We start from the raw sequence: 24,638 nt of genomic DNA on the forward strand, positions 1-24,638 counted from the left end.
ACAATGGAACAGAGCCATCACCCTAAAAAACATGTCCCTTCATTTTAAAACATCATGGCTAGGGCATTGAGACTTCTACCGACCTTCTAAATGTGTATTGAAAATTTCAGGTGTTTATTAATTGATACTTCTCTTAACATAAACCTGGCTGGATATTAATATATATTGTGTTCGTAATAATAGTGTTGCAGTCTGTTTCGCTCAAATGGTGCCCCACCTCCCATTAGACAGGTCTTTTCTAAGTTAGGAAAGTTGGAGGCTTTTGCATGATCAACTTGCCATATCGCACCAAGTACCCAACTTCCCGGTTAGTGAGGAGCATGTCATAGACACACTATTGATGGACAAACAATTCAAAACATTCACCCTCCTAAAACAATCATTCTTTTCCTCACCATGCCACCCCAGTTTAGACCAGTCCATATGCAAATCAGTCTTGACTCCGTACCTCACGGGAACAGTCCAGCACAAACTGCCAAGCCAGGTCCTCCATCAATCAATCAATCAATCATAACTTTTGTAAAGCGCACTACTCGCCCTTGAGGGTTTCAAGGCGCTGGGGGGGGGGAGGGGTGTTGCTACTGCTCGAATAGCCAGGTCTTGAGTAGCCTCCTGAAGGTTGGTAGGTCTTGGGTCTGCCGTAGGAGGATGGGTCCCTGGACCGGAAACAAGCATCCTAGGACCGGTTTTGTGGTTTCACCCCTCATCAGCCAGGATAGCTTGAATCCAGTGGCACAGTGAGCCGGGGACCCACGTCTGGGCATACCTGGCGCACTTAGGGTGGGAAAACAAAAGAGAGACAATTGATGGACGGACTGCAGAACAAATAAAAACATTCACCCCCGTAAAGAGATCGGAGTTAAATCCATCATTCTTTTGCTCATCACATGGCATCTCATCTTAAATATTGCTAGGTACAACTTCAAATGCCTGGGTAACGGCCTGAGGAGGTCTTTAAAGTTGGACAGCATATTAGTTTAAAGTAATTCGAATCCACCAAGCATAGATCATTGTGTCCTTGCATGGCTTTCTCAACGCTTAACCAAAATGTGTAAGGGCTAGCTCAACTCATCTGTAGTCAGTATGAAGACTTAGTGGTTTATTGTGTCTGGTGGAGAGATCTCTGGGTGACTTATTTGCAAGTTCCAAAGCCAGTGGGGCTAGCACAGCATTGCATTTTTTGAAATTATTGTATTTAGTGCAGTGCTCCAAGTTGGTAGTATCAAGCACTATCCGGAGTACCTTGCCTTTAGGACCTGTTGACTTTGCTAATGGTTTTAGTGATGATGTACGGAATCCCAGATACTGTGCAGCTTGGATAAAAAGTCCTCAAATAAGAAAAAGCCACTATGATTCATCCATCCACCTCATTTTGTAGGAGTGCGTTTACAAAACAACGCTCTGTTTTCCCCCCCTTCTTTTTATGTACTTATCGGAGTTGGATCCTTACATTAAAAAAAGCACAAAAGCTTTGTTTATTGAGACACGGATGGTAGGAGGCGAAGTGGAGGGATATGATGGGGAAAGTAACACAGAAGGCACGGGTGGTGTAGGAATCAATATGGGGGGCAGATCAACACTGTGTGGAGGGGGCTGAAGCAACCCAGGGTGGGTGCAAATGAAGGAAGAAGCAATAGGTAGGGTGGGGAGAGCAACACTGGTGAGAGAGGAACATGGAGCTTGGGGTAAAGAAGCACATCGGTTAGAGAGAGTGGGAACTTGTACCTGCTGCACTCTGGCAAGAAAGCAATGTGGGAAGAGAAGCTCATGAGGGTTAGAACAACACGGAGCGAGTGTGAGAGAAGCACACTGGCGAGGGAGAGACAATGCGGACCATGGTGGATGGCGCTGTGCACAAGCAAGATGTCTGGAAAGACGGGCTCTCTTGTACTTGAACTAAAAATAAAAAAGTAGCGCTTCGAAAGTGAGCAATGGAAAGGTACAAGTATTTGCGTCACTGCTCTAGTAGAGGGACAAACGCAAGAAGGGAAAGTAAAACTCAGACACGCGTATTTATAAAAAGCAAGAAAATGTGTGGCAAATCCAACCAGTGGTAAACAATGTGCAGGCTTTAAGCCCACTGTAAGAAGGCAAGGTATTTTCGCCAGCAGACACCTTGCACTGTCTGCTAAGACAGGCCTAAAAAATGAGATTGCAGCTGTCCCTAGAGTAATGGCTTTTGAATAACCACGTAAAACCGGCCTTTGTGTCGTGCGGTTTTATGTGTTAATCTGTCAAAATTATCCTGAGGGGGGTTATAATACCTTTTATTGGACCAGGCGAAGTATTCCAGGACATTAGCTTTCAATACCTCAGGTCCTGTCTCTAGTGTTACATCAAAAAGGAGTTAGATTTGGAAAGTTAATGGAGTTGAACATCTTTGTGTAATTATTAAGTAGGCTCAATAAAGTGCATTACATCCAGCGATGAATGGAACATTTGCAGTGTATTGTATTCAGATCCTACAGTTTTTGTTGCAGCGTTCTCTTGCATTATCTTATTCCTTTCTAGGTCTGGACTAGGCAGCTTTTGCTGTTTTAAGACTGGTGTATTCAATGTAATTTCTAGAAAACAATACATACATGTTTACATAATGAAGAGGGGCTTTAGGTCAGTCCTCGTTATCTATTGGACTCTTCTAACGTCAATCAAATGTTGCTTCCACCTACCACAGCATACCGAGGAGGAGTGGGCATGCCCACTTCAGCCATAGGCTCTTTTTCTGTGTGTGATGACGTTTTTCTACTAATTGTGCAAATCCCCATAACAGAATTGAAATTCAGTGCAGGGCCTCGTGGGCCAATACTATAGTTATCCTGTAATTTTTTTCTTTCCTTTTCATTTTTTTTATTTATTCTTTATTCATCCTCACCTGTTTAAACTATGCCTTCATGTTCTAGTAATTCCAGGCCATTAGTGCATTTCCTGTGAACTGGCGTACAAATAAAAAATAATTTTATACCTGTTTTAGTACACCTGCCTGCTAGGAAGTTCCCATACTGTTGTATTATAAGTGAAAGTATTTTTTTCTTTTCTTTTACACATGTATTGCAAAGACGTTGTTACGTTTAGAGTGCAGAAGGTTTTCCTTTGCATTTTATGGCATACGTTTGCAATAAAACTAATTTTTTTTTAATGAAGCCACTGCACCTACTTTTCCAGTACAGACTTATTAACTTTACCACTGCTTGTTCATTTCAGCAGTCCGACGTAAGTGGGCATTGTTTTGTCACAGAACTGTTACAGTACTCTGAGAGCGAGTGATGGATTTGTTAAATCTTTAATGCACTTTTAGGGGAGCACCTGTGAGTCAATATTAATATCAGTTGTCTTGATAAACCAAAAACAATATATCAAACCACTTGTGTTCTACAGTAAAAACATTAAAAAGATTTTTCTTTGTGGAAAAGAAAATGGTTACATTTCGACAAGTCGGTGATCTATAACTCTTGATAAACCAGCATTGGCAGAGCCAGTTGGGCTTTGCTGTTTTAAGTTTTGGATTTTCCAGTTCTTATTTGTTTTTTTTGTACAAAGGCACATATTGTATGAAACCAAACATTGTGTAAAAGCCAAATTAGATTGACTGTTTATGTAAAAGCGCTCTTTGCACTAGCAATGCCTAGCACTGAAAGGGCTACGTATTGTGCAGATGTGCACTCTGTGCAGGGGCAGAATGCGGTCACGCGGACATGTGAGCCAGTGCAGGGGCAGAATGCGGTCACTCGGGCAGGTGAGCCAGTGCAGGGGCAGAATGCCGTCGCTCGGGCAGGTGAGCCAGTGCAGGGGCAGAATGCGGTCACTCGGGCAGGTGAGCCAGTGCAGGGGCAGAATGCCGTCGCTCGGGCAGGTGAGCCAGTACAGGGGCAGAATGCTGTCACTCGGGCAGGTGAGACCGTGCAGGGGCAGAATGCTGTCACTCTGGCAGGTGAGCCAGTGCAGGGGTAGAATGCTGTCACTCAGTCAGGTGAGCCAGTGGCTGGAGGGGGCTGGCCCTGTGCCCTCCTGCTTTATGCTGTGGTGGGCCGAAGCAAGTGTGAATGACACCACAGAAGACCAGTGGACGAAGAGGGAGGGCTTAAAGCTTCTGGGTGTGTTATTGAAAGCAAAGGGTCTCCGCTTAGGCCAAACCTGAAAAGGTCTGAAGAGTGGTGAAGTGTGGGTCAATGGTTAGAGCGGCAGACCCTGATGCAGAGGTCTGGCCCGGGACCAGGGTTCAATTCCCGCCTCGGCGGGTCTTGGGCTCAATTTCCTCGGACCTGATAATACTCGCCTCGGTGCCTATTCTAATCATGGGTCCCACTCTGCAACTCTGGGCAATAGCTTGCTTAATCTCCACAAGGGCCCCAACAGCGCTGGGATGCCTGGCTTCACCTTGGGGGTGCCCAGGAGTGAACATTTAACAGGGAAAAGCCAGGAAGGGTTCCATAGCGGTATGCATACAGCGCCAGGAAACCCCAGTGGGGTACAAGTACAAATTCATTTCTTTTCATTTCAGTGTTCCTGCAAGAAGGGGAAATGTACGTAAGGCTACTGCCTTACTTTGGCGGGGATCCAGTAATGTATGGCTAACCTATAGCTTTGCTGAGGAAAAACACCCCCTTTCCCTGCTGTTGTATACATTTTCTTTATTGTGATACACGGGTGAAATCGATGTTAAAGCATTGTCGCCGACAGCTCTAAACATTGCATCACATATTGGTGTGTTTTTGTTGAAGACGTTTTTACGATGCTTTAACCACTTCGACGCTGATGACGAGCTCAGCTCGTCATCAGTTGCGCCGCTCGCACCCTGATGACGAGCTGTGCTAGTCATGTAACGCGGCTTTTTAAAAAAAAAACGCGCAGCGCGAAAATAGCCGCAGCCCGCATGCGGTTAAACCTTCCGCAGCGTAATACTAAGGATTCTCCAGTATTGGGGTGTCTTTCATAGATTCACATGCCTGAATCATTCCCCCGTCGTCGGAGTGGGAGTCCCACGGTACATAAAAAGCAATAATTTGCATATAAGAAACCAAAACCCTTGGTAATAACCAACCAGGAAGTAAAGTAGCCCTAAGCTACAGTGTAAAAAAACTTCCACACATGACTATCCTAGTCATTTTGTATAGCCCAAACTGCAGCCAATCAGGCGTCGGCACCCACCAGAATGTTCTCCCCAGAGGCTCAGGCTCTCAGATTTTTTACCGCACGTTGTGTGAAGGGAGTCTCCCTGAGCTCTGCTCAGTACTTCTCAACCTGACTGGTTTTCTACTTATTTTTGGAATGTCTTCTTCAAAATCTCTCTTCAAACCATGTGAGTCTTGTGGGAAGCTTAGGCTTTTTAAAGAAGAGCCCCACAAAAAATGCATTTATTGCCTGTATCCAGACCATGAGGTAAAGGATTGTAAGATCTGCAGAACCTTTCCTCAGAAGACCCTCAGAGACAGGGAACGTCGTCTTCTACTATGGTTGCAGAAGATCAAGAATCAGGATAATCCTCTATCTGAGGTAGGAAGTTTGGCTTCGAGGTCTACTATTTCTTCCAGAAAGAGGAAGATTGAGGAAGAGGTATCTTCTCCTGGGCCTAAGGTGTTGAGAAAAGCTAAGGATTCAAGCTTGCCTTCCTCCTCTACCGCAAAAAAGACTTCTCCACCTTCAAAATCCGGACTTAATACGCCCCCGAGAAAGTCTGCTAAGTCTTTACCATCTAAAAGACTGTCACAGAAAAGTTTGCCTCCGAAAAAGACCTTGTCGACGACTGCATCGTCGACGGCTTCTCCGTCGACGGTTTCCGTCTTCGATGTTTCCTCCACGTCGACGGTTACTTTCTCATCGCCAAGACCTAAGATGATAATGTCGTCTGCTTCCTTACCGTCAACGATGGTCTTAGTTTCAGTTAGACCCATCTCGTCGACGAAGATACTGCCATCAAGCGTAGATGCTCCGTCGTCGAAGACAAAAAGGATGTCGTCGACGAGCGCATCATCGACGAAAGTAATCTCGTTGACGGGTTCCTCGTCGACGGAGATCACCTTGCCGTCGACTACCTCACCGTCGACGAGAACTTCATCGTCGTTGACGGCTATGTCGTCGAAGAGAATTCCACCGTCGTTAAAGTCTACGTCGTCGACGAAGACTACATCATCGTCGAAGAGCATTGTTTCATCGTCGGCCAAAGTTCATACAATATTCCCGTTGACGATACCGTCAACGGTTTGTCTGTCAACATCTCTCCTTTCTTCATGCACAGATTTGCAGGTTTGGTCTGTTGCTCCGTCTGCTGCCTCCTTTACCTCTCCGCCTACGGGGGTTTCCTTATTGCAAAGAAGAGGCTCTTCTCTAATGGCTCTATCACCGTTGAAATTGCTTGAGCAGCTTCTAGATTCAGAAGAGGAGGAGGATGGACAATCTGACGGAGGAGGATGGACAATCTGACGAGGATGACAGATTCCGGGCGGCCAAAAGTCCTTCAGAACTGCTGATAAAGTTTCAGGAGGACGATCAGGATGAAGAACAGCTTCCTGAGTTTATAGATCAAACCCCTCCTGCAGTGCCAACAGCACAGATGCCGTTGGATCTCCTTAACAATCTGCAATATATGTTGAACGACTATTACCACCGGTTCCCTCCATCTGAATCGGCGGAGTCGCTTCCTGCAACACCATTTTCTCAAATACCTGCTTCAACCTTAAGAATCCCAAGACCATCTTCTCCAACACCAGCATCTGACGTACGTTCCACAATTCCGCCTTCTCCGGCACAATCTCCCCATACGCAGGGAGATATAACCACTGATGATGACAGAGAGCAAGGAGAGGTGGATGATAAATCTGTACTGTCGGAGTGGGACGATTACCAGACGCAAACCCTATCACCTACTGCTCCTCAGACTCTCCGCCTGTGGACATTGGGGGATTCCATCTTGTAATGGAAAGAGCAACAAAAAGGTTTCAAATTGCTATGGAAACTAAACAAGACGATTGCTTTTTGTATGACTTTAAAGATCAGCCACAAAGACAAGTAAAAACAATCCCAATTATAGATTTTATTTGGAAGGAGGGCCTTAAAATCATGGCGACTCCAAATTCTTTACCCGCAGTCTTACCTCGTGTAGACAAAAGGTATAAAGCGCCTCTCACATCACCTGCATGCCTTATAGGACAAGCTAAGACATAGTCGGTTGTCACTCAAGCAGCCCAGAGACGAGCCAGAAACCTGTCCTCACAAGTGACCGCTCCACCTGACAGATATGGCAGACGTCTGGACTCCATTGGCAAAAAGGTGTCAACGATAGCTGCAACTACAATCCGTGTGGCAAACTGCCTAGCAATACTAGGGAGATATGATAGACAGATGTGGTCGGATATTTCACCATATCTTGAAAAGCTTCCGGAACCAGAAAGATCAGAAGTATTAGACGAAGGAGAGTGCGCTTCTGCGGAGATGATTGATGCAGACGTAGATGTGGCATCTACAGGCTTCCGACAACTGGCAGGTGCAGCAGTACTGAGGAGACCGGGTTGGCTGAAGTCAACATCCTTCCGCCAGGAGGTCCAGGCAAAAAAAATAGATCTGCCTTACGATGGAGAATTTCTCTTTGGCCAGCACATTGATGAGGCCTTGCAGGCCATAAAGAAAGATACTGAAACCGAAAGGTCGCTGGGAAACCTGCAGTTTCGCAAATCGTCCTTTCGGGGTGCCAAAGGACATTGGTCCTATTCTAATAGAGGGGGCTACTCCCAACAACGCTCGTACCAAGCTTCACAGGGTACCCAGCGATACCAGCCGTGTAAGCAACAAACATACGGACAGAGAGGCAACAACTTTTCGCAAGGAAAAAGAAAGTCCTCTTATCGGGGACGGGATTCTTCCAAAAGGCAATGAGACCTACCACCACCTCTGCCCACACCAAGATCAAAAGTTGGAGGAAGAATATCCCATTACATCTCAAATTGGTCTAAAATTACTACGGACAAATGGGTCCTGGATATAGTGGCCAGAGGACATGCTTTAGAAATTGTCAAAACCCCCGCAAATTCACCTCCAAAAGGTCCACCACCGGCTCACCTCAAGGAGCTGTTCTCCCAAATAAATATAATGATTCGGAAAGGTGCAATCGAAAAAGTTCCTCAATTGCATAACGGGAGAGGTTTCTATTCGAGGTTCTTCCTCATACGAAAAAAGTCAGGGGTATGGCGCCCTATCCTCGACCTGCGTGCCCTCAACAAATACCTCAAGAAACTGTCCTTCCGGATGTTAACACTTCAAGAAATCCTCCAGCTTCTTTCCAAGGGCGATCACATGGCCACCCTCGACCTTCAGGATGCTTACTCACGTACCCATCCTCCCCAGGCACAGGAAATTCTTAAGGTTCAGAGTGGCTGGCAGGGATTTTCAATTCAAGGTTCTCCCATTTGGACTTCATTCAGTACCCCGAATGTTCACAAAGATATTCGCTCCAGTGGCGGCACATCTTCGCTTGGAAGGCATTACATTTTTCCCATACTTAGACGATTGCCTTATCAAGGCCAATTCTTTGGGAGCAGCAAGAGTACATGTTCAAAGATGCCTGTCGCTTTTCCAGTCTCTGGGACTATCAATCAATTTCAAGAAATCCATCTTGTTCCATCACAGAGGGTATTGTTTCTGGGAGCCACATTAGACACTCTGCTCACTCAAACCTTTGTCTCAAAAGAAAGACAACTCAGGATTTGCAACATGGCCTTCAGCTTGCGGAAAAAAGAGTACGTTTCAGTACGAATGTTAAGTCATTCCTAGGGATGCTATCATCCTGCATCCCTCTCATACCCAACTGCCGTTTTCGGATGAGACCTTTCCAAGGGGAACTCAACCTCCAATGGGTGCAGGTCTCGGGGTCGTTCGACGACAGGATCACCATAACTTACCGCATGAGAGAAGCTTTTCTTTGGTGGGTTCAAAAGAAAAACCTACAAGTAGGGCGTTCATTCCTGGCGGAAGTTCCAAGGTATACCATCACCACGGATGCTTCCCTGGAAGGATGGGGGCACACCTACAGGGAATGACTGTCAATGGAAAATGGAATACGCATCAAAAGAAATGGCACATAAATCTGCTAGAGTTGAGAGCAATTTTTCTGGCCTTGAAGTCCTTTCGAACAGTAATACAAGGATCCACAGTTCTAATCAAGACAGACAATACAACAAGTATGCATTACTTAAACAAACAAGGGGGCACAAAATCAGCCTGTCTTTCTCAGCAGGCCAAGGAGATTTGGAGTTGGGCTCTAGATCACAGGATAAATCTTTCGGCAGTGCACGTTCCAGGAATGTCCAATGTGTTAGCGGAGTCGCTCAGCAGAACTACAGCGTCCAATCATGAATGGGAAATTCATCAACCGACTCTGAACAGAGTCTTTTGAGAGTGGGGTCATCCCGACCTGGACTTATTTGCAACGAATCAGAACCGCAAATGCCTACACTTTGCAAGCTGGATTCCCCACAAGAACTCTTGCGGGATGCACTTTTGATGACTGGTCTCAGATATATGCATAGCCTTTTCGCCGATTCCTGTGGTTCCCAGGGTCATTCGGAAGATGAAACAGCAACCATGTCGCCTCATCCGGACCCAGCGTCCTTGAAATTAGCAGCTTGGCTCCTCAACACGTTGAGTTCGCCCATCTAGATATCCCAGAGGATTGTCAAGAAGTTTTAGCCAATGCTAGAGCGCCTGCTACTATTAAGACATACAAACTTAAATGGAAAAGGTTTTGTGCCTGGTGTCTCACAGCCAATTTACATCCACTCCATGCTAAACCAGAACAGATCTTACCGTTCTTTCTTCAATTGGCTAAATCTGGCTTGTCTCATGCCACACTGAAGGTGTTTTTGGCGGCCATTTCCAGGTTCCGTCAAGATGGCTCTAATTCTCTGTACTCCACAAGAATAATTCAACAATTCTTCAAAGGTCTATTCCGAATGTTCCCTCCTGTCCGGCGTCGACCTCCTTCCTGGTACTTGAATGTTGTGCTCTCCCAACTCATGCGCCACCCCTTTGAACCTATTCATAAGGTGGATCTCAAATTCCTTTCCTGGAAGGTTTCTCTTCTTCTAGCACTGACATCGGCACGTAGAGTCGGTGACATTCAAGCATTTACCATCAAGTTCCGTTTTTACAATTCACTTCAAATTAAGTGGTGCTTCGTACCAATCCAAGCTACATGCCTAAAGTTCCATCCGACTTTCATCTTAACGAGCCAGTAATTCCAAAAACATTCTTTCCTAATCCGCAAACGGTAGCAGAGATGGCCTTGCATTCCCTTGACATCAGAAGATGTCTCAAATTCTATCTTCAACAAACTGCTACATTGCGTAAAACAGACCAGTTTTTTGTAGCATATGGAAGGATAAGTCAGGGATACGCTGTATCTAAACAGACCATAACCCGCTGGGTGTCCTCAGCAATCAGTCTGTCATCAGCAAGCAGAAAGGCCATTGCAAACATTACCAAGGGCGCATTCTACGAGAGCGGTCTCCTCCTCGACAGCCCTTTTTGCTGGAGTTCCTCCTTCACATCTGCAGAGCGGCAACTTGGTCCAGCAAGCATACCTTCACCAAGCACTACTGCTTAGATGCTGCCAGCGATGCAGATACTTCAGGGGGACGAGCAGTGCTTCGCAATCTTTTTAAATAAGGTGAGCCTCTGTTCTCTCTCCTCCTCTACGCTCTTTTAGATGCTTATTTTACATGTGATTCTTGTTTGCAAAGCATGCGTATGCACTATGATACAAGGAGCGTCTATGGGTGGGATGGTATGTCCTGCTAACTACTCTGATTCAGGCATGTGAATCTATGAAAGACACCCCAATACTGGAGAAGACCAAGATGGCCGCCTGGTAAGAGCTCCAGTCCGGAGCTCCTAGTGCCTGGGATCCTTTTATGGATTTATCCCGGACAGCACCCATCTGCGCAGGGCTAAAACAAGTAACTGGATTTAATACAAGTAACAGGCTTTACTGCAAGTAACTGGATTGAAAAATTACTCACCAGAAACCGCAGCGGAGCCCTGGATGGTGTAGCGAGCTGTGGAGAGGGTTGCTGCTCGACACTGGACATCGGAGCAGCTGGAGTCCGGGTTCCCGTGGAGGCGTCGCTTGGCTCCCGCGACCGCACCGGACCGGTGAGGACTCCACCGCTGAGATCGCCGTGACCAGGTCCATCTCCGCCGGAGCTGAGGAGGCTGTGGCGGCATCGCGGGGGTCCCGCACCGCTTGCCGAACGCTGAGCTGTTCACGAGAGAGACGCCCGTGGCTGAAACGGACCCGAGGGCACACCGGGGTCTGGCAGACCCGAGAAGAGTGTCTCCGCCACGCTTCCACCCCTGCAGGCTTTGAGGGGCTTAAAGGAGATGATTTATGTACAGCGTTCAACATTTCTATGAAATAACTCTAAATTGATTGCTGTGCTTGATTGGCTTGCTGAGTACGGCAAGAGTAACACTGTCTGCGTTTTGAGCATCTGCTTGACAAAATCCAGCTCGGCTGGTCTGTCCCCGGCGCCTCTCTGCATCGACACCTGGTCGGGGAGCTGCAGGACGGGCGGACTGGCGGAGAGCGGGCGAGAGGCTGGGCTCACCTGACGGATCCCCGCGGGTTGTGAGCGGCGTGTCCCGGCAAGGGGAAGGGGAGCTCGCCCTCCGTCTGCAACCGCCCTCGCCCTAGGAGTGGGGGTGAGGACGTAGGGATCAGACACGGCTCTCCCTCACACACCCCCTTACACACCGGTCATCAAGCGTCTAAGGGCGAGCCAGGCATGGAGGAAGAATATGCCCTTAAGGTCTGCCCTGAACTACCGGAACCTGTGCACGCTCACGCCTATCTTTGGAAAGGGCTGCGTGGATGCAATACTCTGGAGCAGTGACGGCCGGTGAGCCCGTCGATCTGGGCTCCACTGCTGGTGTTTCGCAAACGCTGGCAATTATGGACGTATTTGCCCCGGCGGCTGGACGTGCAGAGAACACACCAAAGTGAAGGTGGACTAAGGTATTGTTTGTGCCCCAATACTTTTGTTGGATAAGTTACGATATGGGTTATTGATACATCTTATATAAAATAAAATGAAACTTATTGTCTTCAAAATGGCCGGGGCCATAAACTAAACTGAACTGAACACTCTACCCCCGCCTGAACACACGAGGCCCCTCAGCAACCCTTCTTCAGATAACAATCTAGAGATAAGACTCCCTTGGTATGCAGGACCCTGAGACAGCCGGAACGGAATGTGAAACTGCTCTGCCCGGCTACCAAAACAGCAACAACTAAAAGAGGACTAATGACTACATCCTCCCTACTTGGTGGCCATCTTTAAACACTATTCCTGCTCTCTCTGACGGCCATCATGGACTAGTCCTGCCGACTATTGCCGACTATTACTCACTATCGGTACCAAGGTCCTCACTTAGCCCTATATTTAAACCTATGTGCTCCTAAGTGTCTGTATTTTACTGCGGCTTTGATTTTGTGTTTTTAAGTGTCTGTCTATCACTGCGGCAGTTTTTACTATTGTATTTTACATTTTTACATTTTATGTGACCTATGTACCACTCTATGTAGCCTCACTTAGCCCTATATTTAAACCTATGTGTCCCTTAGTGTCTGTATTTTACTGCGGATTTTATTTTGTGTTTTTAAATGTTTGTCTCTTACTGCGACATTTATTACTATTGTATTTTACATTTTTACATTTTATGTAACCTAGAGCTCCTGATGTGCATAATGATCCGCCTTCTAGTGCAGTACTATACTACCACTGGTACCCTACATCTTGGGCAATATACACCCATCTTCACTATTACTCGCTGACAGTGCACTGATTGCTACCTCATATTCTCATATTCTACTGTCGTATTTGCTATTGCTGTAAATTGCTTGCACATTTATCGGACCCAGTAATTCATTAATAATCTAGCGCTATTCTCATACTATATATGCGGTAAGCTGCACCTATATCTCCCTTATCCCTATCACTCACTGTTCGCTACCTCATTTATGTGTGGGTTCTTCGATGTAAGATACCTCACGATGCTGCTAGTCATGTATGCTGTACCCAGCTACCTTCTACACCCCGACTACACCACTATTACCTCGGACACCCTGATGTGTAAATGTGACTCCACCTAACCGGTTCTACCTCACATATTATGTACATGGAGTAAGCTGACTGCTACCTCGCATACTGGACACATTGTGCAAGCTGCACCTTAGGCACTGCTGTCCCTGGATTGCACTGACTTCTACCTCTTACATATTGGTCACCCTCAAGTGTCACTCCTTTACACTGGAATTAGCGGCTGACAGTTTTATTGTCGTCCACTCTCCTATACCCAACATCACAGCCTTTCTATAATGGAGCCCAACGGCACGCACACTTTTAGAATTATCTACCCTCCCACACTCACCAAAAAAGCCACTAAACGTTTTAAACGTAACTTCTTGAGATCGCACCCTGAAACACCCTTTGCCGACACCTACTTCTCTCCAAGCAATGGAGCCCTGAATACTGACATCATCTTCCACACCCCACGCAGAGCCCAATGGAGAAAAGTGTTCCTATCCCTACTCACCGTCTCCACCACCAGGAAAACAACTCATGGCCTAACTCTCTCTACCACACCTTCCCGCCTCTTCCCTGGCAGGACTACCATTACTATCTACAATAACGGGATTGTCCTAATTCAATCCACGGATAAGAACCTGGAACTGCTAGACAACATGTTCCCCAGGTTCAAAGAACACCTCTCCAAGCTGCGGACCCCCACTCACAACTCCACCAGCACTACCACCCCTGACGTCGCAGCCCCCACCTACAACACCTATACCCCTAGCACCCCAGTAAACGACCCACCTGCGGTTAACGCCCCGCACTCCCCAAGAGCAGTCACAAACGGCTCCACATCATATACTAGCCGCCCCTCTAACAGGACCCCTCGTACCCCCTCTCACACCCCCTCCATACCTCTCCCACTTGACTTAACAACTCCCACTCACAACACGCCACCATCTGAACACACCATCGCCCGGGCCGTATCTACCCCCTCCTCCCTTCCCCCCCCACGGCAGACCCCTCTCCCTCCCCAACCCCCTCCCCACTCCCACCCACGAGCCTCTTACACCTGACATAATAACACTCACCCACACGCCGCCATCTGAACACACCACCGTTTGGAGCTTATCCACCCCCCACTCCCATCCCCCCCACGGCGGACACCCCTCCCTCCCCAGCTCCCGCCAAAGACACTCTCACCCTCCCAACGAAAGATACAGAACATACCGTCTCCTCTACCTTAGCATCCCCCTCTCTCCCACCTCCTATTCTCAGCCCCCACTACCCTCCTATCTCCCCCACTGTCTCCAGCCTTCACTCACTCTTTTACCCACCGACACCGCCTCCCACTGACGGCACCACCTATGCCTCCCACCTACCGCCCATTTCTCCTACTTCACCCACACCCCTCGCCCACAAAAAGGCCCCCACGTTGAATGCCATCCCACTCTTTAGCACTGCAGAACACTCCGACAACGCTAGCATATCCACCCCCTCGATACCCTGCCTGCTCTCCAACTCACTACTCAACGATTCTCCAATAGCTCTCATCACTAACCCCATCCCCAATATACCCCATGACCAGACGCTATCCACCCTCCAGCAAGTCAAAGAGGACATGCTACAAATCAAAAAAGATGTCCACGCAATCAAAGAGCTTCTCTCCTCCCAGCTCAGTCTACCTCCCACCACCCCTCTACCCTACAAACGACGCACCCTCCCTACATACCCTCGCCTCCGACGACACCCGCGCTGGCCGACTATCCCCGTTCGCACTAACGCCCACCGCCCCCGGCGTGCCCTCAACCCACTGTCGGACCGTGAATTATGCTCTCTACTGCACTCTTATGGCCCAGGTCCGGAAAAACACATGTCCAACGTACACATCCCCATACCCACAATTCTTACAAACCCTCTGAGGCTCCCAACACCACTCAATAATAGAGGTTCCGTCCCTAACAACCTCAGAAAAGTCCCCCTCACACTAGAAGGCTCGACCTCCCTTCTCTCTCCCAAACTCAAATGCATCCTACTCAATTGCAGATCGGCCCAGAGACACTCCTCCGACATCGCTGAGCTCGTCTTAGCTAGGGATCTGGACCTAGCCATTCTAACGGAAACCTGGCTTACTGAAGCCTCTACCCCGATTATGGACATACTAGTCCCCCCCAACTATAACATCATTAGGCTGGACAGGTCCCCTGGCAAGACGGGCGGGGGAATTGCTTGCATGTTTAGGAGCAACCTCTCCGTTACTAAAATCACCCCTCCCGCCTTCCCCTCCAGTGAACTCCTCTGCCTCGACATCACCAGCGAGGGCAAACAAGCGTGTGCTTTACATCTCTTCTATCACCCGCCTGGTGACAACCTCATATTCACCCAACAACTCATGGACATGATCACTTCCAATGCCGGTCGGCAGACAACCCAAGTCTACCTGGGTGACTTCAATCTTCACTGGAACGATCAGAAAGACACAGTGGTGAATAGTCTCAAATCTTTCCTTAATGCGCTTGACCTCACCCAAATATGCGATAGACCAACACATGACAAAGGCTCGATACTCGATCTTATCATTGCCAAAGAGAACTCGACACAGCTGGAGGCGATCGAACCCTGCGACTGGTCTGACCACCACATTATCACCTTCTTTATCAATGAAAAAGTGAAACCTATCCCAGCTCAACCAACCAAATCCAAAACTTGGAAAAGGGACATGAAGAACCTTAACCCCTCTACCCTGCCTCCCCACATCGGCAATCTCCTCCTTCCCCCTTCAGGTGCCTCGGATGTTCAAACACTGATGGACCACTACCTTGACTCTATGAACACAGTAGTCAATGAAGTCGCCCCACTTCAACTGAAGAGAGTCTCCACCAAAACTTCTAACCCCTGGTATGATGATAGACTCAATGACGACAGGCGTATTATGCGAATGGCAGAGCGCACCTGGAGATCGGACCCTTCAGCACTGCACCTCAAAAGGCTTAAGAACAAAAGAAGCGCCTACTTCAGGAAAATAAAGCGCACAAAGGCGGACTTTTTCAGCCGTCAGTTGGATCAAGCAAAAAACAGGCCAAGAAAGCTGTTCGAACTAATCAAGACCCAAACAAAGACTCAACCCCTACAATCAAACAGCACAACAAGCGACACCCCACACTGTGAAGCCTTCTCTGCTTTCTTTAAGCTAAAGACTGACAACATAAGAAATGACCTCATCTTGGACGTAAGTCGATTCCCCAACAACACCAGAATGTCTTACACTCAACCTAAAAACAAGGCATCTTGGCTGCACTTCGATACCTACTCGGAAGAAGCAATCCGCAAACTGCTCTGCACCTTGAAGCCCTCTAATCACCTCACAGACCCTCTACCTGCTAATGCGGTAAAAGACTTCATCCCCTTGCTCCTCCCTCTCTGGACCAAAATCATCAACAGCTCCCTGCAACAAGGCCTCATTCCGGACTCCCTCAAGGTGGTGCAAGTGACGCCTATACTCAAGAAACCTACAGCTGATTCGTCTGACCTAAACAATTACCGGCCCATCACCAATATTCCCACCCTGGCCAAACTGCTGGAGAAATGTGTCCAACTCCAACTAACAAGGCACATTGACCAATTTGACCTCCTCAACTCTCATCAATCAGGCTTCCGAGCGAAACATAGCACGGAAACAGCTATGACACACATAATTGATGACGCCCTCCAAATTCTTGATCGCAATGAGTCCTGCCTCCTCATCCTTCTGGACCTCTCGTCAGCATTTGACACGGTCAAACATGAGAACTTGCTGGAGCTGCTAAGCACTAGAATGGGACTATCGGGAACGGTTCTCAAATGGTTTTCGTCCTTCCTGCACAACCGGACTCAGAAGTTCAAGATTGACAATGTGCTATCTTCACCTATGCCTGCAGATCTAGGTGTTCCACAAGGATCCTCCCTCTCCCCCACATTGTTCAACCTCGTCATGGAACCGCTCGCCACCTTGCTCCAAGCTTATGTCCAATTCCATATGTACGCCGACGACACACAACTGTACCTAAAGCTTCATTCCCCGGAAGATATCAAACATCTGAATTCCACGCTTATTAACACTCAATCTTGGCTAGCCGATAATCACCTCAAACTAAATGCTCTGAAAACTGAGTTCCTTCTCCTCTCACCCCCGGCGAACATTTCAACCACCCAAACATGGCTCAACAACCTAACAGCACTCAACGTCCAACCCACCATTGTGGACTCAGCGAAATCCCTAGGCATCACACTGGACGCCAAGCTCAACATGCAGCAGCACGTCAGCAAAGCCACAAAAGCAGCTAATTTCCAAATCAACACACTGAGGAAAATTAAACCCTTCCTCCCTGCTGAAGACTTCCGAACTGCTGTACAAGCGTTAGTCATCCCTCGAATAGACTACGGAATTGTGGCCCTCAGCGGACTCCCGCTATCCACAACAGCACCCTTAAGAGCCTCCCTGAACGCTGCCGCAAGACTCATTACTGGCTCAAGAAAACATTCGCACATATCCCCGGACTTAAAGTCTCTAAAATGGCTGCCTTTTGAAGCCAGAATACAACTAAAAATTGCAGTCATGACACACGCGGCCGTGCACCACAATGCACCCAACTACCTCGCTCAAAAGTTGTCTATTTCAGGAGGTTCGAGATCCAATAGAAGCTCAAAAAATCTACTCCTGAAACCCCGTAGATTCCGGAAAGAGAAAACTTACAAGCGCTCCTTCTCAGGAATGGCACCCAGGATCTGGAATGTGCTCCCTCCTGAAACCAGGCTTATCTCCTCCACTGCACTCTTCAAGAAAGAGGTGAAAACCATCCTTCTGGCCAAGATCTCCTGAACGCTATAGGTGTTGGATCAGAGACCCTGCATTGCCTTGTGTCACTGCTCACCTGGCCTTTGGCACTATACCTCTACTTGAGGGAGACACTATTACGCTACTTTCTTACTACCGACCAATATATGATACACGTTGGGGCACTGATTCACCCTCCCGCTGCCCCCACTCTGTCCTCTCTCTATACTAAAACACTGCTATAAGCCTTCCACACACCCAAAGTGTACCTGAACACCTCTGTAGTGGGATCAATGTCTTTTGCCGTCTTATATTACTTGTTTACCTGACTGTATATTGATATGTTTTATGTATGTTATTATTATCCTTTCATGTTAGTGACTACTACATTGCTCCCATTACCTCTGTTCATTCCTACTGCCCCTACCCTGTCATTGTGAAGCGCTCTGATATCTGTAAGGATCTTGTTCGCGCTATATAAAACTTTGAATAAATAAATAAATAAATAAAATAGTTATTTACCTGTAATCTGTGGTGCTCCAGTATTGGTGTCTTTCATAGATTCACATGCACCCGCCCACCTCCCCTCCGAGGCTCCTCAGGCGATAGCATTGGTTTCACTCCTGTGCGAGAAAATCTGAAAACCTGAGCCTCTGGGGAGAACATTCTGGTGGGTGCTGACGCCTGATTGGCTGCAGTTAGATCTATACAAAATGACTAGGATAGTCATGAGTGTGGAAGTTTTTTACACTGTAGCTTAGGGCTACTTTACTTTCTGGTTGGTGATTACCAAGGGTTTTGGTTTCTTATATGAAAATTATTGCTTTTTTATCTATTGTTGGACTCTAACTCTGACGACAGGGTAATGATTCAGGCATGTGAATCTATGAAAGACACCAATACTCGAGAACCACAGATTACAGGTAAGTAACTATTGGTTTTCTCTTTGGATAACTGCCGGTGCAGTATGGTCCCTTGCTGACTTGACACCCTCGCCCGGTCCTGACGCCCAAAGCTGCTCTGGTGCAGCTGAGGTGAGAGCAGAGCGGGTTAGCCACTGTTTGACATCTCCATGTTTCCTTAACACCCTGCGCCAGGTACACCGAGGCGGACATCATCCCCTGCACCGGTGAGGAGCCCGCCGAGGCCAAGGAGCGGGAGGCCCTCCGCGGAGCTGTTCTGAAGTAAGCTGCAGCCGCTGTGCTGGTCTTTTTGTGGAATCTCCATGACTCAAAAAAAAAAACACGAACGTGGTGTACATGTTAAGCGCTCCAATGTTCTTGGGCCGAACGCGCGTTATTTAAAACCACAAAACATAAACCAATATTGTGTTATCTGCTTGGATTTTTGTCTCCGCTATTAATACTTCTTTCAGTTGTCTGTGATGGTTTTATTTGTATTTCGTTTTATGTATTGCATGATAGTAGTATTCAGGATCATGAGTTTTACAATGGGGATATGTAAAACCAGTATTAGAATGCCCTTCCAGCGCTTTGAAGTATAGTGTGAGACGAAATTACGTTATCTAAAAAACACAAAATAAACAGATCTTTATGCCTCACTCCCTCGAATGGAAATGTCATATATTCATTTTAAATTGCGGGTGTTCAACTTGTGCCTCTCGCGCACCTGATTCCAAAGCTGACATTGTCCCGTGCTCTTGGAAAAGTACGTGTGGATGACGCTGGAGCGATGCTGGTGCCACCAGCCAGGCTGGAGTGGTTTGTATGTTCCTATGTGCATCCCCGCCTGGTCCTTTGATTACCTAGTGCCCTACGCATTTAGAATGACAATGGGCAGGTGGGGCTGCTCTTGTGCTTGGAGGAGGTTTACTACCAGAGGCCCGTGTGTGCACACAGGCGCAGCTCTGCTGGGGGTTTACTACCAGAGGCCTGTGTGTGCACAGGCGCAGCCTCCACTGGGGGTTTACTACCAGAGGCCTGTGTGCGCACAGGCGCAGCTCTGCTGGGGTTTACTACCAGAGGCCCGTGTGGGCGCACAGGCGCAGCTCTGCTGGGGTTTTAATACACGAGGCCCATGTGTGTGCACAGGCGCAGCTCTGCTGGGGTTTACTACCAGAGGCCCGTGTGTGCGCACAGGCGCAGCCTCCACTGGGGGTTTACTACCAGAGGCCTGTGTGTGCGCACAGGCGCAGCCTCCACCGGGGGTTTACTACCAGAGGCCCGTGTGGGCGCACAGGCGCAGCTCTGCTGGGGTTTTAATACACGAGGCCCATGTGTGTGCACAGGCGCAGCTCTGCTGGGGTTTACTACCAGAGGCCCGTGTGTGCGCACAGGCGCAGCCTCCACTGGGGGTTTACTACCAGAGGCCTGTGTGTGCGCACAGGCGCAGCCTCCACTGGGGGTTTACTACCAGAGGCCCGTGTGGGCGCACAGGCGCAGCTCTGCTGGGGTTTTAATACACGAGGCCCATGTGTGTGCACAGGCGCAGCTCTGCTGGGGTTTACTACCAGAGGCCCGTGTGTTCGCACAGGCGCAGCCTCCACTGGGGGTTTACTACCAGAGGCCCGTGTGTTCGCACAGGCGCAGCCTCCACTGGGGCTTTACTACCAGAGGCCTGTGTGTGCGCACAGGCGCAGCCTCCACTGGGGGTTTACTACCAGAGGCCCGTGTGGGCGCACAGGCGCAGCTCTGCTGGGGTTTTAATACACGAGGCCCATGTGTGTGCACAGGCGCAGCTCTGCTGGGGTTTACTACCAGAGGCCCGTGTGTTCGCACAGGCGCAGCCTCCACTGGGGCTTTACTACCAGAGGCCTGTGTGTGCGCACAGGCGCAGCCTCCACTGGGGGTTTACTACCAGAGGCCCGTGTGGGCGCACAGGCGCAGCTCTGCTGGGGTTTTAATACACGAGGCCCATGTGTGTGCACAGGTGCAGCTCTGCTGGGGTTTACTACCAGAGGCCCGTGTGTGCGCACAGGCGCAGCCTCCACTGGGGGTTTACTACCAGAGGCCTGTGTGCGCACAGGCGCAGCCTCCACTGGGGGTTTACTACCAGAGGCCCGTGTGGGCGCACAGGCGCAGCTCTGCTGGGGTTTTAATACACGAGGCCCATGTGTGTGCACAGGCGCAGCTCTGCTGGGGTTTACTACCAGAGGCCCGTGTGTGCGCACAGGCGCAGCCTCCACTGGGGGTTTACTACCAGAGGCCTGTGTGTGCGCACAGGCGCAGCCTCCACTGGGGGTTTACTACCAGAGGCCCGTGTGGGCGCACAGGCGCAGCTCTGCTGGGGTTTTAATACACGAGGCCCATGTGTGTGCACAGGCGCAGCTCTGCTGGGGTTTACTACCAGAGGCCCGTGTGTGCGCACAGGCGCAGCCTCCACTGGGGGTTTACTACCAGAGGCCTGTGTGCGCACAGGCGCAGCCTCCACTGGGGGTTTACTACCAGAGGCCCGTGTGGGCGCACAGGCGCAGCTCTGCTGGGGTTTTAATACACGAGGCCCATGTGTGTGCACAGGCGCAGCTCTGCTGGGGTTTACTACCAGAGGCCCGTGTGTGCGCACAGGCGCAGCCTCCACTGGGGGTTTACTACCAGAGGCCTGTGTGTGCGCAGGCGCAGCCTCCACTGGGGGTTTACTACCAGAGGCCTGTGTGTGTGCGCAGGCGCAGCCTCCACTGGGGATTTACTACCAGAGGCCTGTGTGTGCGCACAGGCGCAGCCTCCACTGGGGGTTTAATATACAAGGCCTGTGTGTGTGCGCAGGCGCAGCCTCCACTGGGGGTTTACTACCAGAGGCCCGTGTGTGCACACAGGCGCAGCTCTGCTGGGGTTTACTACCAGAGGCCCGTGTGTGCGCACAGGCGCAGCCTCCACTGGGGGTTTACTACCAGAGGCCTGTGTGTGCGCAGGCGCAGCCTCCACTGGGGGTTTACTACCAGAGGCCTGTGTGTGCGCAGGCGCAGCCTCCACTGGGGGTTTACTACCAGAGGCCTGTGTGTGTGCGCAGGCGCAGCCTCCACTGGGGGTTTAATATACAAGGCCTGTGTTTGCGCGCAGGCGCAGCCTCCACTGGGGATTTACTACCAGAGGCCTGTGTGTGCGCACAGGTGCAGCCTCTATGGGGGTTTAATATACAAGGCCTGTGTGTGTGCGCAGGCGCAGCCTCCACTGGGGGTTTACTACCAGAGGCCTGTGTGTGCGCACAGGCGCAGCCTCTATGGGGGTTTAATATACAAGGCCTGTGTGTGTGCGCAGGCGCAGCCTCCACTGGGGATTTACTACCAGAGGCCTGTGTGTGCGCACAGGCGCAGCCTCTATGGGGGTTTAATATACAAGGCCTGTGTGTGCGCGCAGGCGCAGCCTCCACTGGGGGTTTACTACCAGAGGCCTGTGTGTGCGCAGGCGCAGCCTCCACTGGGGGTTTACTACCAGAGGCCTGTGTGTGCGCAGGCGCAGCCTCCACTGGGTGTTTACTACCAGAGGCCTGTGTGTGTGCGCAGGCGCAGCCTCCACTGGGGGTTTACTACCAGAGGCCTGTGTGTGCGCAGGCGCAGCCTCCACTGGGGGTTTACTACCAGAGGCCTGTGTGTGCGCACAGGCGCAGCCTCTATGGGGGTTTAATATACAAGGCCTGTGTGTGTGCGCAGGCGCAGCCTCCACTGGGGATTTACTACCAGAGGCCTGTGTGTGCGCAGGCGCAGCCTCCACTGGGGGTTTACTACCAGAGGCCTGTGTGTGCGCACAGGCGCAGCCTCTATGGGGGTTTAATATACAAGGCCTGTGTGTGTGCGCAGGCGCAGCCTCCACTGGGGATTTACTACCAGAGGCCTGTGTGTGTGCGCAGGCGCAGCCTCCACTGGGGGTTTACTACCAGAGGCCTGTGTGTGCGCACAGGCGCAGCCTCTATGGGGGTTTAATATACAAGGCCTGTGTGTGTGCGCAGGCGCAGCCTCCACTGGGGATTTACTACCAGAGGCCTGTGTGTGTGCGCAGGCGCAGCCTCCACTGGGGGTTTACTACCAGAGGCCTGTGTGTGCGCACAGGTGCAGTCTCTATGGGGGTTTAATATACAAGGCCCGTGTGTGTGCGCAGGCGCAGCCTCCACTGGGGGTTTACTACCAGAGGCCTGTGTGTGCGCACAGGTGCAGTCTCTATGGGGGTTTAATATACAAGTCCCGTGTGTGTGCGCAGGCGCAGCCTCCACTGGGGGTTTACTACCAGAGGCCCGTGTGTGCGCACAGGCGCAGCCTCTATGGGGGTTTAATATACAAGGGCCGTGTGTGTGCGAAGGCGCAGCCTCTACTGGGGGTTTACTACAAGAGGCCCCTGTGTGTGCGCACAAGTGCAGTCTCTATGGGGGTTTAATATACAAGGCCCGTGTGTGTCGCAGGCGCAGCCTCCACTGGGGTTTTACTACAAGAGGCCCCTGTGTGTGCGCAGGCGCAGCCTCCACTGGGGGTTTACTACCAGAGGCCCGTGTGTGCGCACAGGCGCAGCCTCTATGGGGGTTTAATATACAAGGCCTGTGTGTGTGCACAGGCGCAGCCTCCACTGGGGGTTTAATATACAAGGCCTGTGTGTGTGCGCAGGCGCAGCCTCCACTGGGGTTTACTACCAGAGGCCTGTGTGTGCGCACAGGTGCAGTCTCTATGGGGGTTTAATATACAAGTCCCGTGTGTGTGCGCAGGCGCAGCCTCCACTGGGGGTTTACTACCAGAGGCCCGTGTGTGCGCACAGGCGCAGCCTCTATGGGGGTTTAATATACAAGGGCCGTGTGAGTGCGAAGGCGCAGCCTCTACTGGGGGTTTACTACAAGAGGCCCCTGTGTGTGCGCACAAGTGCAGCCTCTATGGGGGTTTAATATACAAGGCCCGTGTGTGTGCGCAGGCGCAGCCTCCACTGGGGTTTTACTACAAGAGGCCCCTGTGTGTGCGCACAGGCGCAGCCTCTATGGGGGTTTAATATACAAGGCCCGTGTGTGTGCGCAGGCGCAGCCTCCACTGGAGATCTATTGCTAGAGGATCTGAATGGTGGACTTCTTTCTTGGCACATTGGGGTAGGGATTGCTATTTTACTTCCTGCAGCGGTCTGTACCTACGAAAAGGACTTTAGTCTAGGAGCTGAACACGCAGGAGTTACCGGCCACTGCTTGTGGTCACACAGTGTGAGATTAACCATGAGAAGTTAATCCTCCTGGGGTCTATTGTTGCATATCCTCATACCCTGTGCTTAACTTGTGCTGGTGGTGGCGGGTCGCAGCCACAAGTACTGATTTTAGGGTCCGGCCCTTATTTTTCATCAGGAAGAGAGAAGAGCAAGCCAGAGAGAACTGTAGAAAAGCGCTTAAGAGGGAGAGAGCAGTAATGAACCCGAAGCTGAAATAGTTGGGTTAGGGAAGGAAGTGCAGGGTGGTGGAAAAGAAGAGCAAGTAGTCTTGGTAATCAGTAACCTGTCATTTGGCAGCGTCGCCGGGAGCTCCGAAGAAAGTATTTGGGCCCAATCTCCAGACTGTGGAGATTCACCAGGGAAGCCCAGGTGTAATGGACAGGGTTCTGTCTGAAGTTTACTTCTTCACAGATTGCAGTAGTTTCACTTAACGGCTGTGGTAGCCTCTCTGCCAAAGCACATCTTGTGATACGGTTAATTTCCTGATCCCAAATCCCTGCAGGCCCCAGACCGTCCCTTCCATGCAGCCTTAGCCGGGAGGCAACGTGTGCGAGAGAAGGAAATGGAGTTTACCTGTTGGGCTCAAAGATTGTTTGTAACTGTGCTGCCCAACAATTACTGGAACCGCCAACGCAAAATAGA

The 24,638-nt window shown here is 49.9% G+C and overlaps 1 protein-coding gene across 7 annotated transcripts in view; it reads left to right on the forward strand.

Moving 5' to 3' along the window:
* The window catches only part of RNF220 (ring finger protein 220), a 1,024,387-nt gene that overhangs the window by 927,555 nt on the left and 72,194 nt on the right, over positions 1–24,638 (forward strand). For all 7 annotated transcript variants that reach the window (XM_078671729.1, XM_078671730.1, XM_078671731.1 and 4 more), the window contains one exon: positions 18,969–19,055. In XM_078671729.1, the coding sequence (XP_078527855.1) occupies positions 18,969–19,055 (87 nt within the window). The remainder of the gene's footprint in view (positions 1–18,968; positions 19,056–24,638) is intronic.

This window comes from Lissotriton helveticus, chromosome 1_2 (assembly GCF_964261635.1).
Source record: "Lissotriton helveticus chromosome 1_2, aLisHel1.1, whole genome shotgun sequence".
NCBI lineage: Eukaryota > Metazoa > Chordata > Amphibia > Caudata > Salamandridae > Lissotriton > Lissotriton helveticus.